The sequence below is a fragment of the Mizuhopecten yessoensis genome, unplaced genomic scaffold (genome assembly GCF_002113885.1).
Source record: "Mizuhopecten yessoensis strain PY_sf001 unplaced genomic scaffold, ASM211388v2 scaffold8693, whole genome shotgun sequence".
NCBI classification, from domain to species: Eukaryota; Metazoa; Mollusca; class Bivalvia; order Pectinida; family Pectinidae; genus Mizuhopecten; species Mizuhopecten yessoensis.
The window spans coordinates 217559-232685 of NW_018407674.1; the positions used below are offsets into that span (position 1 = coordinate 217559).

General features: G+C 36.2%; 1 protein-coding gene across 2 annotated transcripts in view; it reads right to left on the reverse strand.

Moving 5' to 3' along the window:
- LOC110456345 overlaps positions 1-15127 on the reverse strand; it is a 78743-nt gene that overhangs the window by 6834 nt on the left and 56782 nt on the right. Inside the window, exons 10-20 of one of the 2 annotated variants that reach the window (XM_021507022.1) lie at positions 13242-13521; positions 12156-12409; positions 10206-10325; positions 9305-9460; positions 5599-5715; positions 5077-5250; positions 4425-4658; positions 3135-3221; positions 2760-2846; positions 2360-2455; positions 16-123 (exon numbers count right to left, since the gene is read on the reverse strand). In XM_021507022.1, the coding sequence (XP_021362697.1) occupies positions 16-123; positions 2360-2455; positions 2760-2846; positions 3135-3221; positions 4425-4658; positions 5077-5250; positions 5599-5715; positions 9305-9460; positions 10206-10325; positions 12156-12409; positions 13242-13521 (1713 nt within the window). Of the gene's footprint in view, positions 1-15; positions 179-2359; positions 2456-2759; positions 2847-3134; positions 3222-4424; positions 4659-5076; positions 5251-5598; positions 5716-9304; positions 9461-10205; positions 10326-12155; positions 12410-13241; positions 13522-15127 lie in introns of those variants that run through there. The other variant, XM_021507023.1, reaches the window with a different exon arrangement.

A 15127-nucleotide genomic window follows, 5' to 3' on the forward strand; every position in this document is an offset into this window, starting at 1 on the left:
CAGAGTGTGTATTACCTGTTCTATAAGTCCATACTTGTAGTTTTCCCTGGCCACAGTGACAGACACCTCCTGTAGATGAATGATGTAGGTCAGGTACCGGTGGAAGGATCGACGGGGAAAGTGCTGGCAATAAAAAACATACTTACATAATGTTAGAATCTGTCCGACGGGGAAAGTGCTGGCAATAAAAAACATACTTACATAATGTTAGAATCTGTCTGAGAAATATATATCAGAACATGGTTTACCTTTTATTTCATATGTACTAAATACCAGAATTTGTTGCCGCAGTTTAACTTTCACCTTTGTCGCCCTTCGTGACGAGGGCAACTTTATCTTTTTGGCCCTTCGTAACGAGGGCAATTTTATCTTTTTGGCCCTTTGTAACGAGGGCAATTTTATCTTTTTCGCCCTTCGTAACGAGGGCACCTTTATCTTTTTCGCCCTTCGTAACGAGGGCAATTTTATCTTTTTCGTCCTTCATAACAAGGGCAACTTTCTCTTTTTCGCCCTTCGTAACGAGGGCAATTTTATCTTTTTCGCCCTTCTTAACGAGGGCAACTTTATCGCCCTTTGTAATGAGGGCAACGTTATCTTTTTCGCCTTTCATAACGAGGGCAAGTTTATCATGACAGTAACCACTTGTACATAGCATTCCTATATGGTAATTACATGGGCAGGGCAAAATTAACACAGGGCAAATTTTGATTTTATCGATGAAAAACATTTTGATTGGGTGAAACTATCCAGTGAACAGTATTTCTAAATACAGTCTATCATATGTAGGTATATACTATATGACAGTTCTACCCAAGGGTGGAGAGGCTTTGCCAAGGTTCTGACACCAAATATCCCACATAATGACTTACTCTTTTTCTCCCATCTTTATGAACTTTTTTATCCCAATTCTTATGAACTTTTACTGCATATTTTTCCAGTTTTGATGCATTTTATAAGTACACCCCATGGGGGCCCCTTTCTGTTAAGAGTTCAATCAAATGAAAAAAGCTTTCCAATATGCAGACAGTTATGATTTATTCACTTTTGGCAAACCATATACTTTTATATACCGACAAATAGGCCAAACATTGTAGATAAAAAGTATGACAAAAATAATTCTTTACAGAAATACAAAAAAAATGCATTTATTCATATTTCATATTGCCATAAAAATTTTGTACTCCATTTATATATTACAATTAGTTGATATTGTCGCCTTATTATGTTTTGTCGATTTTGTCCACCACATACAAATTTAACAAGTCTTATTGCAAAACAAGAGTTAAGGGAGACATAGAAAAGGGAGTCATAGAAAAACTTCAATTTAGACCACATTTACCATACACAACTAAACAGACTGAGAATTTCACCCTAAACATATTTTAAGGGCGAAACAACTGAGTGCAGAACGACCCAGGGCGAACGTTATTTAAGACTAAACGACATGACACCCATTTTTTCCACCCAGAACTTTCTGCCTGTCTACCTAGCTTCACGTTAAAAAGAGGACAATCGCCATTTTCACAAATTCCTTCCCCTTTACACACATGTCCACTGCTGTAATCATAATCTACAAACACTTCAGATTCCTTGACAGTGCATAATTTTGACAACATTTTCTCAAAAGGGCAGCGCAAATAACTATATATATAACAGTTGTCATTTGTTTACAATCAGTGTTTCCCCACGGGCGGTAACTCATACCGAAAATGATGCCACAATTAGGAGGAAGTTTGCCAATTTCATTATACATGGAATACCTTAAATACAGATAATAATTTATAAGGTACAGCATTTACATGTAGTATATAATGAAGATTCTACCACATTCAGGATGTAACGACACTTTCCATTGGTTAATAACCATGGAATATTTGAACGACATAACATGACTGTATAACTTTCCAACAGATCAATACTCTTTCAAAAACCTCCCACCCAAACGTACAAGTAAACAAGCGAGTTGCAGGACTCGTTTCAGTTGTAAAATGAGGCTACCTGCATGTAATTTTGTATGTATTTGAAGGTTTGCCAGCAGTTTACCAAACAAAATTGATTTTACCTCTAGATCTACTTAAAACCTGTCAAGGTCATGGTCAGAATATTTCCGCTGAACTTACCGCGAAAGTGACTTGAAATATTGTTTATAAATTTGTGAAATGCTGATTTCATGTGTAAACGAGCAAGGGCGATAGATTGGTGGATTCAATTGATTGAAATAAAGATCTGGCATAAAGCATGATACCAGTGTTTATTGTCTGTCAGTCAAATGAATGACGAATGAAAATGTACAATCACAGACATGGAGTAATAGAGAGGGAGAAAGAAGAATTTGCAATGTCATGTAAAGGACTTATACCTTGAAACCATCTTTCCAAGAGGGTGAGGTGTTGGTACTGTTGAGATCAAGCATTTCAGTGAAGGTAAGCTTGTCATATGTTGCATGAGGCGCTCCCTGTAATGTGAAACACAAAATACTATGATCATTGTCTTCCATTAAATTTGTGAATAATGTTATAGTTAAAGATTATACCTGTATATTTTCATCAAACATTTAAATCCATGACTTCTGACACCTATCAATAATGTGAAGGTCAACAGTACATAGAACATTAAAGACTTATACATTTTCAAATTTAAACCAAGTATTTAGTCATCATCAGCTATTTCAACATTAAATTTTTTTCAATAGAGCTATGTATGACAGAGGTAGAGCGTTCCCAGAATATTAAGACTGAGTGGGCGCGTGTTATACTTACCAGGTAGAAGGCTCCTGGAGGGTTTAGGCACAGGTGGGCATGGGTAAAGTTGGACCAAGGTAGATTGGCAGCACTGTCAACTGTTATCTGTATTGCACAACATAACACTATAATTTGGTTTGAAGTTTTGGAAATAAAGAAGTAAATATTAGTATCAATACAGACCGATTTTTACAATAGATGATACTGTGTCTATTTAGCATTTCTATAAGTCATGGGAACATATTTTTAATTCACACTTGAATGTCTTTCCAAAGATAAAAGACATTAATTTTCAGGAAATTTGTGTTTTTAATAATAAACCATGCCTTTCTCACATATCTGGAAAACGATTTTTTTCTGGAAATAAAGGGTCTGGACTAAAAATTCCGTTACCTTCAAGCCTTGTCGAGGACTGTATGTGGCGATGAAGTTTAAGTCCTGATCAAGTGGCTTCTGGTCGACTGACTTAGTAAGCTTGTTCTGAAAATATCCAAGACATTGTACTTTTGATATTAAGCCAATCAATTCGCAGTAACAACTTTTTTTTATACTTCTAAATTTAGCCTTCATCTGAAATATGCACCAATAGTTTTTGTAGTTTGTACCTCAATAATCTCATATATGTTTGTTGCCAAAATCAGTAATATTTCCACCAAATCTGATTGCAGCCAGTGAAATAGTATAAAAGATATGCCCCAGACAAACTTTTTCAAAAGGTTAGGTCAAATGTCAAAGCATAGGTCACAGTGAGGTCATAGTGACCTACTTCATGCACTCCGCTATCCCAAGATGTCCAAATCTGCATGATTATTCCAGGTGAAATAGTATAGAAGATATGCACCGGACAAACATTTTTAAAAGTAAAGGTCAAATGTTCAGTCATAGGTCACAGTAACCTAATTCTTGCACTTTGCACTCTGTCATCCCAAGATGTCCTTGTACACCAAATCTGGTTACACAAGGTGAAATAGTATAGAAGATATGCCCCGGAAAAACATTTTCAAAAGTAAAGGTCAAAGGTCAAGTCATAGATCACAATGAACTAATTCTTGCACTCTGCACTCCGCAATGCCAATTTTAGAAGATATGTCCCGGACAAACTTCTCAGACGGAAGGACTGACGGAGTGCAAACCTATAGTCCCCCTGGGAACTAGTGGGGGACTAATAAGCAATAAATTAGACAGTCTGACATGTATGGCGTTGTCTCTCTATATATAGGCATAATTTGTACTGAATACAAGGCTGCTTGTGTGTCTGGTTCGACAGTGTTTCAATTGGTTGTAGCTTAAAGGAAATGATGGCCCCAAATTGGAACAGTAGTTGATGAAATTCAACACACGTAGATATATAGATAAATAACAAAAAATGTCTGAATATAAAATATCACTACTTTGCTGTTTCTCTGCATAAAACAAGGTCAATTTATTTACATTGTATATCTATATTTTAGGGAAAAACTATATTATTAGGTTCATGGAAGAATAAAGCAGATAGAATTTCTAGCTGATGATTCGACAAAGAAATCCTAAACTGTGTATTTTGATTGCTGCTTATTATGTTGCCCCAATTCCAGTCAAAGTGCTTTTGTTTTGATAGCATATTTTTGTACCTAACCTTGACTATTAACTAAGTATACAAAATAGCCCAGGAATGTTTTTAATTTGCTAAACCAAGTCACCTACCCTGATGAACTCTTCAATGTTTTTGTCACTCCTGAAGAAGCTCTCCTTTGCCTGAGCCATTCTTGCCACAGCGTCCCTGTTGGACATGGGAGGCCGGCGCATCATCGAGTGGAACAGCTTACTCTCCCCCTTGGAAGGCATACACTTACTAGAGTAGTAGATACGGTCCGTGTACTTGGGGCGGGGCTGCCACAGACCAAGTCGCAGCCAGTCTGCCTGTGGCACCTTGCTGGCCTATAGTGTTAATCAACAATGGTTAACACTTACTTCATATATATACTTTACTTAATTTACAACAATTTTTAAGAACATTTTAATTTTTACTTTAACTCATATTAATCAATTACTGTAACACTATAGACTACTCATCCTGTATAGCTTATTCTTAAGTGTTGTATGTAAGTGAAATTTTCCCATTATCACACTTTTAAAATTTAACAAATTACTCCACTAAGCTTCACAGTCAAGACCCTTGTTTATATTGCGAGTTTTACTTTAAATATACCCTTTTAACTGGCTTTTGGTTAACACAAGCCCTTTTCCAGTACTATTTTTTGAATGATGATATTGAAAATCTTTTCAAGGCAGCATAATAAATTCAAGCCTTTTCAAACTAATGCTTTTAGCCTTGCATGCAAACATTGAATCCTACCTCAAGGGCATGGCCACCAGGTCCCTTAGGAACCCTGGTGATCCTGACGAGCAGCGATGCACACGGGACAACCCTAATGCCAGCATCCCTCAGGCAGGACTCTGTGAGCGGGTCAACGCCATTGGGTCCCTGACTGTACAGACGTAACTGGTGAGCTCCCTCATTCAGAGAAACCTACATTACATTGTAATGTATTGAAGAAAAGTGTAGTTGTGGTCATGTGCACAATATTTCAAAGGTGAACAGAGGAAGTCAAATGCTGATGAAATGTAATAAATTGTATGTATATATATTTGTAATGTACTGGTAACTCGCAGTTCTGTGCATTTAGAATGTAAGGATTATTCTCATAATTTTACCTAGTTTTTGAAGTATATTAAAAAAAAGAAAACGCCTTTGAACATTTAAACTGAGTGAAGTTATTACAACAGTAGCATTTACGGATTAATATATACTTTTGAAACAGTCCTCTGTATCATTTTGGGAAATATTTGAGAACAGTATGTCGACTTTGATACTGACCTGTAGTCCAGGTTTGTCTATGGCGGGCTGTCTCTCTGTCCCCGACTCCACAAAGATGTTTAGTGTACAGTAGCCCACTACAGTTAGACCCTTGTAGAAGTTGTCCACAGTGTAGATCTGGAACGGGAACAAGTGATCAAGTTATGGATGATAATATTGTATTTAAGAAATTGGTTATACAGTATGGAATCCTTAGTCCACTAGAAGTAAGCAGTATGGAATACTTAGTCCACTAGAAGTACGCAGTATGGAATCCTTAGTCCACTAGAAGTACGCAGTACGGAATCCCTAGTCCACTAGAAGTACGCAGTACGGAATCCCTAGTCCACTAGAAGTACGCAGTACGGAATCCTTAGTCCACTAGAAGTGCGCAGTATGGAATCCTTAGTCCACTAGAAGTGCGCAGTATGGAATCCTTAGTCCACTAGAAGTGCGCAGTATGGAATCCTTAGTCCACTAGAAGTACGCAGTATGGAATCCTTAGTCCACTAGAAGTACGCAGTATGGAATCCTTAGTCCACTAGAAGTACGCAGTATGGAATCCTTAGTCCACTAGAAGTACGCAGTATGGAATCCTTAGTCCACTAGAAGTACGCAGTATGGAATCCTTAGTCCACTAGAAGTACGCAGTATGGAATCCTTAGTCCACTAGAAGTACGCAGTATGGAATCCTTAGTCCACTAGAAGTACGCAGTATGGAATCCTTAGTCCACTAGAAGTACGCAGTATGGAATCCTTAGTCCACTAGAAGTACGCAGTATGGAATCCTTAGTCCACTAGAAGTACGCAGTATGGAATCCTTAGTCCACTAGAAGTACGCAGTATGGAATCCTTAGTCCACTAGAAGTACGCAGTATGGAATCCTTAGTCCACTAGAAGTACGCAGTATGGAATCCTTAGTCCACTAGAAGTACGCAGTATGGAATCCTTAGTCCACTAGAAGTACGCAGTATGGAATCCTTAGTCCACTAGAAGTACGCAGTATGGAATCCTTAGTCCACTAGAAGTACGCAGTATGGAATCCTTAGTCCACTAGAAGTACGCAGTATGGAATCCTTAGTCCACTAGAAGTACGCAGTATGGAATCCTTAGTCCACTAGAAGTACGCAGTATGGAATCCTTAGTCCACTAGAAGTACGCAGTATGGAATCCTTAGTCCACTAGAAGTACGCAGTATGGAATCCTTAGTCCACTAGAAGTACGCAGTATGGAATCCTTAGTCCACTAGAAGTACGCAGTATGGAATCCTTAGTCCACTAGAAGTACGCAGTATGGAATCCTTAGTCCACTAGAAGTACGCAGTATGGAATCCTTAGTCCACTAGAAGTACGCAGTATGGAATCCTTAGTCCACTAGAAGTACGCAGTATGGAATCCTTAGTCCACTAGAAGTACGCAGTATGGAATCCTTAGTCCACTAGAAGTACGCAGTATGGAATCCTTAGTCCACTAGAAGTACGCAGTATGGAATCCTTAGTCCACTAGAAGTACGCAGTATGGAATCCTTAGTCCACTAGAAGTACGCAGTATGGAATCCTTAGTCCACTAGAAGTACGCAGTATGGAATCCTTAGTCCACTAGAAGTACGCAGTATGGAATCCTTAGTCCACTAGAAGTACGCAGTATGGAATCCTTAGTCCACTAGAAGTACGCAGTATGGAATCCTTAGTCCACTAGAAGTACGCAGTATGGAATCCTTAGTCCACTAGAAGTACGCAGTATGGAATCCTTAGTCCACTAGAAGTACGCAGTATGGAATCCTTAGTCCACTAGAAGTACGCAGTATGGAATCCTTAGTCCACTAGAAGTACGCAGTATGGAATCCTTAGTCCACTAGAAGTACACAGTATGGAATCCTTAGTCCACTAGAAGTACACAGTATGGAATCCTTAGTCCACTAGAAGTACACAGTATGGAATCCTTAGTCCACTAGAAGTACACAGTATGGAATCCTTAGTCCACTAGAAGTACACAGTATGGAATCCTTAGTCCACTAGAAGTACACAGTATGGAATCCTTAGTCCACTAGAAGTACACAGTATGGAATCCTTAGTCCACTAGAAGTACACAGTATGGAATCCTTAGTCCACTAGAAGTACACAGTATGGAATCCTTAGTCCACTAGAAGTACACAGTATGGAATCCTTAGTCCACTAGAATACCTTTATTTACAATGTTTTTGATGGAGTGATGGAGAATACCAGTATTTGTAGTATGGGGGTTGTATATATTTGTAGTATGGGGGTTGTATATATTTGTAGTATGGGGGTTGTATATATTTGTAGTATGGGGGTTGTATATATTTGTAGTATTGGGTTGTATATTTATTGCCATTCTTGTAAGGAAATGCAGTTCTTTGTTTCCCCAAGATTAATCGTGTTTCACGAGGGTGAAGCCTTTAGTGAAACAAGATTAATCACTGACTTTTCTTAAGAGAGGATTGCTCCATATAAGGGAAATATGACTGGGAGACTAGAGTGTTTGAGGGTGACACAATGTTTTATTTCCCCATCATCTGATCATTATAATCGTGTCAGACATGCTGTTATATTAATGAGTTATAATAATATTAGAAATAGTTCATTTAGGTTTATTTCAATTCCCTCTCAAGTTTGACTCAATGCAACTACCAAATGTAACCTGTTTCATTTGCCGATGAATTTGACCAGATTAACTTTGCCTGTGTGTATGATTTTGCGAAGGGAGATAACTATTGACATGTTTATACATTTTTTATTAACCAAAAACGATCAATCAGCAAAATATTAAAATATTACCAGCTCAGTTACAAGTGGTAGGGACAAGTCATGTACTGCCCTAGAAATTCTCCCTACAGCTACCCATTCTGCCTTGTGCAACCCCCCCCCCCCCCCCCCCCCCTAAATGTATGTTTATGTGTGTTGTGACCCATATCTGATCAGCAGTATAGCATTTCAGACATTTGTAATGAACCCCTGTGGTAGATCCATGTGGTCCCATCTTATATGAAATACAGTTGAACAGCCAAATGTCATATCAAATGTTTCGTCCTTTCAAGCTACGTTTTGTTTCCTGTCTAATTCGACATTCAATTACTGCAGCTTCATATACCAGAAGATGAAGAACCTCAAAATTTAGCGGCTCTCCACTTCGAGCTAGTAAAAAGATGGCTGCCGTAGACTCGCAGCTGAGCCTGTGCACTGCGTCTAGACATTGTTCTTCCGCAATGACGCATCAGAAAATTTGATATCCTATGAATTTGGCAACAAAAATTAAATATGACATTTGAAATATGGTTTTGTGTTTTGTTTCTATATAATTTGGCATATCAACGTACACCATCATGTTGTATGATGGACTTTCAATGACAGACTTTATTTTTTTACATTACGTCAATACGTAGACTTGCACAAGCTCCAGAACCTGGGACAAACGATCAGAATGGACTTCTCAAGTTCCAATTATTGAAAAAGAAACATGATGATTGAAATATAAGGATTGAATCTTGCTTTGGTCAATTTCATGGGGGGATAAATTGAGTTGGTCTTGAAACAAATTCAACATGAACTGCTTCGCAGTTCATTAAATTAGTTTCAAAACCAACTCAATTCATCACCCAATGAAATCGACCAAAGCAAGATTCAATCCTTAAATGAACAAAACAACACTTAAGTAAAATCGCTGATTACAAATTGGTGCTTTGTAAAGTACTAGACATTGCACTGTACCTTGAGCAGTAGAGTAGATGACGGAGGGATGTTGCTCTCCCTAAACTCTGTCTTGTCCTCATACACAGGACTGTGGATATCACTGTCTAGTTTGACTGTTGTATTTATATCACGGCCATGTACGTCATATTTCCTGTCCAGCAGTCGACCAGCAACCTACATGTAATGATTATTTGATACTAACATTAAGAGTAGTCTCTTTTCTAACATATAGAGAATACATTGCAGATGGTTGGTGTCTGATATAAGTCTATTTTGGCAAGGGGGGTATCTTTGTAAAACCAACCAAAACGATTTGCCAATTTTACAAGAAAAGTTGATGATCTTAGGCAATGGTAAAGTCATGGAAAGAAATGTCATCTTCCTGAATGGCACTAAAATTGTCAAGAAAATAGAAAACCAGTAAATGCTATTCCTGATAATAATTTACATACTAAGATATTTAAATTAAATGTAAACCAAGTTATACATATGATATGTGAATAGACAGAAAATGCAGAATTAGATTTTAGCTTCACCAGTGTATGGCTACCTTTTCATGGAAGTCATAGAACATATGCACCGGAGCTGTGTTTGTACAATTCTAAATAGTATAGTACTGCTGTGATTCATTTGGGCCAACTATCCAGATATTTGCATTCAGAAACTGAATTATGTTTAATGCAATTTCTTATTAATTAATTCAAAAATAATTCTGTACACCAATCTCTTCACAAATGAGGTAAAAGTACACACAAGAACTAATCCCTAGAGAACATGACATGTCTTGGAGGTTTAAATGAGCCACCTAAAGGCAAAATAATCCACTTGTACTTATACACAAAACTTTGCCTAAAGTGTGACACAGTGTCTGTAGCACTGACAAGCCTTAAAGTTGATTATAATAAGATGTTAAGCTTACCTTGGTGAAACTGACCGAGTCTGGGAAGTACCTGCCACTATCTATGTACACATCAAATCCGTCACCTTTAAGGAAGGGGTCCTTAGGAGGGGCCTTTCTCTCCAAAGGCAGCCAGGTGTACTGAGGAATTCAAGGCATTGGCAATAAGAGGCAGCATACTTTTTACATTTCAGATTAACTTCGCGATTGTACACTAAAATCATGAGTCAGTTCTACACCAACATTTTACATAGCAAGTTGTTAGCATATCATATATTCTTATACAGTTAATGTTATACATAACTATTCATAATGATAGCAATCCTCGTCTCACGGCAGGAAAAACACAAGACAATTCATCTGTAGTGTTTTGTTCATACAGTGATTTCCCATTTGTTTTGTTTTAGATAGAAGATCCAGGGTTCAGAACCTGGTCTGACCCTGTTACTTTTTTACAGGCAGAAACGCTGTTGTTATCTTTTTGTTTATTTTATCTTTGTTCTTTTTACATTAAAAGTCCTGCAAAGTTTTCTTTTCTTTTCAAAAATGATTTATCAAAGCTGTAGTGATGTCGTGAAACATTTTCCAATGTGTGTACTTTTCAGTGGTAAAGGGATCTTTATAAATATGTAATTAATCTTTTATCCAATGTGTGTACTTTTCTGTGGTAAAGGGATCTTTATTGATATGTACTTAATCTTTTATCTAATGTGCATACTTTTCTGTGGTAAAGGGATCTTTATTAATATGTAATTAATCTTTTATCCAATGTGTGTACTTTTCTGTGGTAAAGGGATCTTTATTAATATGTACCTAATCTTTTATCCTATGTGTGTACTTTTCTGTGGTAAAGGGATCTTTATTGATATGTACTTAATCTTTTATCTAATGTGTGTACTTTTCTGTGGTAAAGGGATCTTTATTAATATGTACTTTATCTTTTATCCAATGTGTGTACTTTTCTGTGTTAAAGGGATCTTTATTAATATGTACCTAATCTTTTATCCAATGTGTGAACTTTTCTGTGGTAAAGGGATCTTTATTAATATGTGCTTTATCTTTTATCTAATGTGTGTACTTTTCTGTGGTAAAGGGATCTTTATTGATATGTACTTAATCTTTTATCCAATGTATGTACTTTTCTGTGTTGAAGGGATCTTTATTGATATGTACTTAATCTTTCATCCAATGTGTGTACTTTTCTGTGGTAAAGGGATCTTTATTAAGATGTACCTAATCTTTTATCCAATGTGTGTACTTTTCTGTGGAAAAGGGATCTTTATTAATATGTACCTAATCTTTTATCCTATGTGTGTACTTTTCTGTGGTAAAGGGATCTTTGTTGATATGTACTTAATCTTTTATCTAATGTGTGTACTTTTCTGTGGTAAAGGGATCTTTATTGATATCTACTTAATCTTTTATCTAATGTGTGTACTTTTCTGTGGTAAAGGGATCTTTGTTGATATGTACTTAATCTTTTATCTAATGTGTGTACGTTTCTGGGGAAAAGGCGTCTTTATTAATATGTACCTAATCTTTTATCCAATGTGTGAACTTTTCTGTGGTAAAGGGATCTTTATTAATATGTAATTAATCTTTTATCCAATGTGTGTACTTTTCTGTAGTAAAGGGATCTTTATTAATATGTACTTAATCTTTTATCCAATATGTGTACTTTTCTGTGTTAAAGGGATCTTTATTAATATGTACCTAATCTTTTATCCAATGTTCGTACTTTTCTGTGGTAAAGGGATCTTTATTAATATGTACTTAATCTTTTATCCAATGTGTGTACTTTTCTGTGTTAAAGGGATCTGTATTAATATGTACTTAATCTTTTATAGTCAACAACTTCGTTACATTTGTAATTGAATTACTATGAGCTTTTCCTTGTATATGAGTTTCCGGATTTTTCACACAAAACTGTATTCTGACCTCCATTATAACATTTAGAAGTCATGACCTTACTTCGGGCAAAACATCCTCTCCATCGTCCGAGTTCTCGCTGGGGGTGAGAGAGCCGGGCCGTGGCTCCCCCTGGAACATGTGTATCCTGAGAGTACTCTTTCCATAGCGATTCCAGTCCCTGTTGGTTGGGATGTCCTCAAATGGTATCTGCCCAGCCTCAACCACGGGTGGATAGAACAGCTTCATAGTGTGGGTCCCTGTGTTAATGTTCATTGTGCTTGGGTTAAAGTTTCTTCTAGATCTAGAGGTGATCTCTGAAAGAAAAAAGTTAGCATGAGTATTTGAATATTCATCATTATCAAAACTGGCCAAACACTGACAGGTCAGCACTTGCCAGATAAAGGTAGATATCATACCTAACATGGTCACAGCAGAACGGGAAAATAAGTTTTATACAAAACACAAAGTTCACTCTGGCAGACATTTTCCACTCATGTGAAGCTTGAAAACAGTCTTGCTATCAGACCCTGTTATCATCTGTATATGATATTAAATTGATTTTTTCTATTTTTAACTACAGCAAATTTTCAGTGACATTGATGTCATACCACAAAAACAATAGGGGTAATAAAACATAAACATACACTTATTTAGTTACTGCAATTGAGCTTTGAGAGTTTGTGTTATCCTACTGTTAACGGGAAGTTTTAGAAGTTGTAATATTTTGCAATTCAGCTCTAAAATCTTAAATTTGGCAATCTGTTATAAGCCGAAGGTTTTTAATTTGGCATTTGATAGGGTAAATAACCAGGTTATTTTGCTACCCAATAAATCAATCAATACACAGTAGGATGGCACTGGGTCTTTCTGTTTTCATCAAGAGTCTACAAAGTGTCGTCACTTTATTTGAAAATGAAATCAGGCATATATAATGTCAAATAAAGTAACATTTGATTTACCCATAATACAGTACAATAATTTTATGATTTATCAAAAAACTTACAATGGTATGAATAATTATGTTATGATATTCACAGGGATATAACGAAATGGTAAAATGAAATCTCTGTTTTACATTGAGGATTTTCGAGTACCCATGAAATGTGGCAGTTTCTACAGTAACTATCATAGGAAGCTATCACTTACGCGGGTCACTGGAGAGCACAATGGGGATTGCTCCCCAAGCTACCAGAGTCTCGTCGTCATAAAGTGTCACCTCCTGAGCGTTATCTTGTATCAAATAGTCGTCTATGTCATCTTGTTGTCGTTTGCGTAAATAGAAGCGTGCGATGAGTACCATGTCTCCCTGCATCTCAATATCACTAAAAGTGGCTTCTTGTTGGCCGAAGACATGGTAGCCATGTTTGAAGTTAGACCTGACAGCAGTAGTACTACATGTGACAGGTCCAGCAGAGGATTGTACAACCTGTAATATACAATAGTAGAGGATTGTACAACCTGTAATATACAATAGTAGAGGATTGTACAACCTGTAATATAAATCAATAGTAGAGGATTGTACAACCTGTAATATAAATCTACAGTAGAGGATTGTACAACCTGTAATATACAATAGTAGAGGATTGTACAACCTGTAATATACAATAGTAGAGGATTGTACAACCTGTAATATAAATCAATAGTAGAGGATTGTACAACCTGTAATATACAATAGTAGAGGATTGTACAACCTGTAATATAAATCAATAGTAGAGGATTGTACAACCTGTAATATACAATAGTAGAGGATTGTACAACCTGTAATATAAATCAATAGTAGAGGATTGTACAACCTGTAATATACAATAGTAGAGGATTGTACAACCTGTAATATAAATCAATAGTAGAGGATTGTACAACCTGTAATATACAATAGTAGAGGATTGTACAACCTGTAATATAAATCAATAGTAGAGGATTGTACAACCTGTAATATACAATAGTAGAGGATTGTACAACCTGTAATATAAATCAATAGTAGAGGATTGTACAACCTGTAATATACAATAGTAGAGGATTGTACAACCTGTAATATAAATCAATAGTAGAGGATTGTACAACCTGTAATATACAATAGTAGAGGATTGTACAACCTGTAATATAAATCAATAGTAGAGGATTGTACAACCTGTAATATACAATAGTAGAGGATTGTACAACCTGTAATATAAATCAATAGTAGAGGATTGTACAACCTGTAATATACAATAGTAGAGGATTGTACAACCTGTAATATAAATCAATAGTAGAGGATTGTACAACCTGTAATATACAATAGTAGAGGATTGTACAACCTGTAATATAAATCAATAGTAGAGGATTGTACAACCTGTAATATACAATAGTAGAGGATTGTACAACCTGTAATATAAATCAATAGTAGAGGATTGTACAACCTGTAATATACAATAGTAGAGGATTGTACAACCTGTAATATAAATCAATAGTAGAGGATTGTACAACCTGTAATATACAATAGTAGAGGATTGTACAACCTGTAATATAAATCAATAGTAGAGGATTGTACAACCTGTAATATACAATAGTAGAGGATTGTACAACCTGTAATATAAATCAATAGTAGAGGATTGTACAACCTGTAATATACAATAGTAGAGGATTGTACAACCTGTAATATAAATCAATAGTAGAGGATTGTACAACCTGTAATATACAATAGTAGAGGATTGTACAACCTGTAATATAAATCAATAGTAGAGGATTGTACAACCTGTAATATACAATAGTAGAGGATTGTACAACCTGTAATATATATCTATAGTAGAGGATTGTACAACCTGTAATAAACAATAGTAGAGGATTGTACAACCTGTAATATAAATCAATAGTAGAGGATTGTACAACCTGTAATATAAATCAATAGTAGAGGATTGTACGACCTGTTATATAAATCAATAGTAGATGATTGTACAACCTGTAATATACAATAGCAGAGGATTGTACAACCTGGAATATAAATCAATAGTAGATGATTGTACAACCTGTAACATACAATAGTAGAGGATTGTACA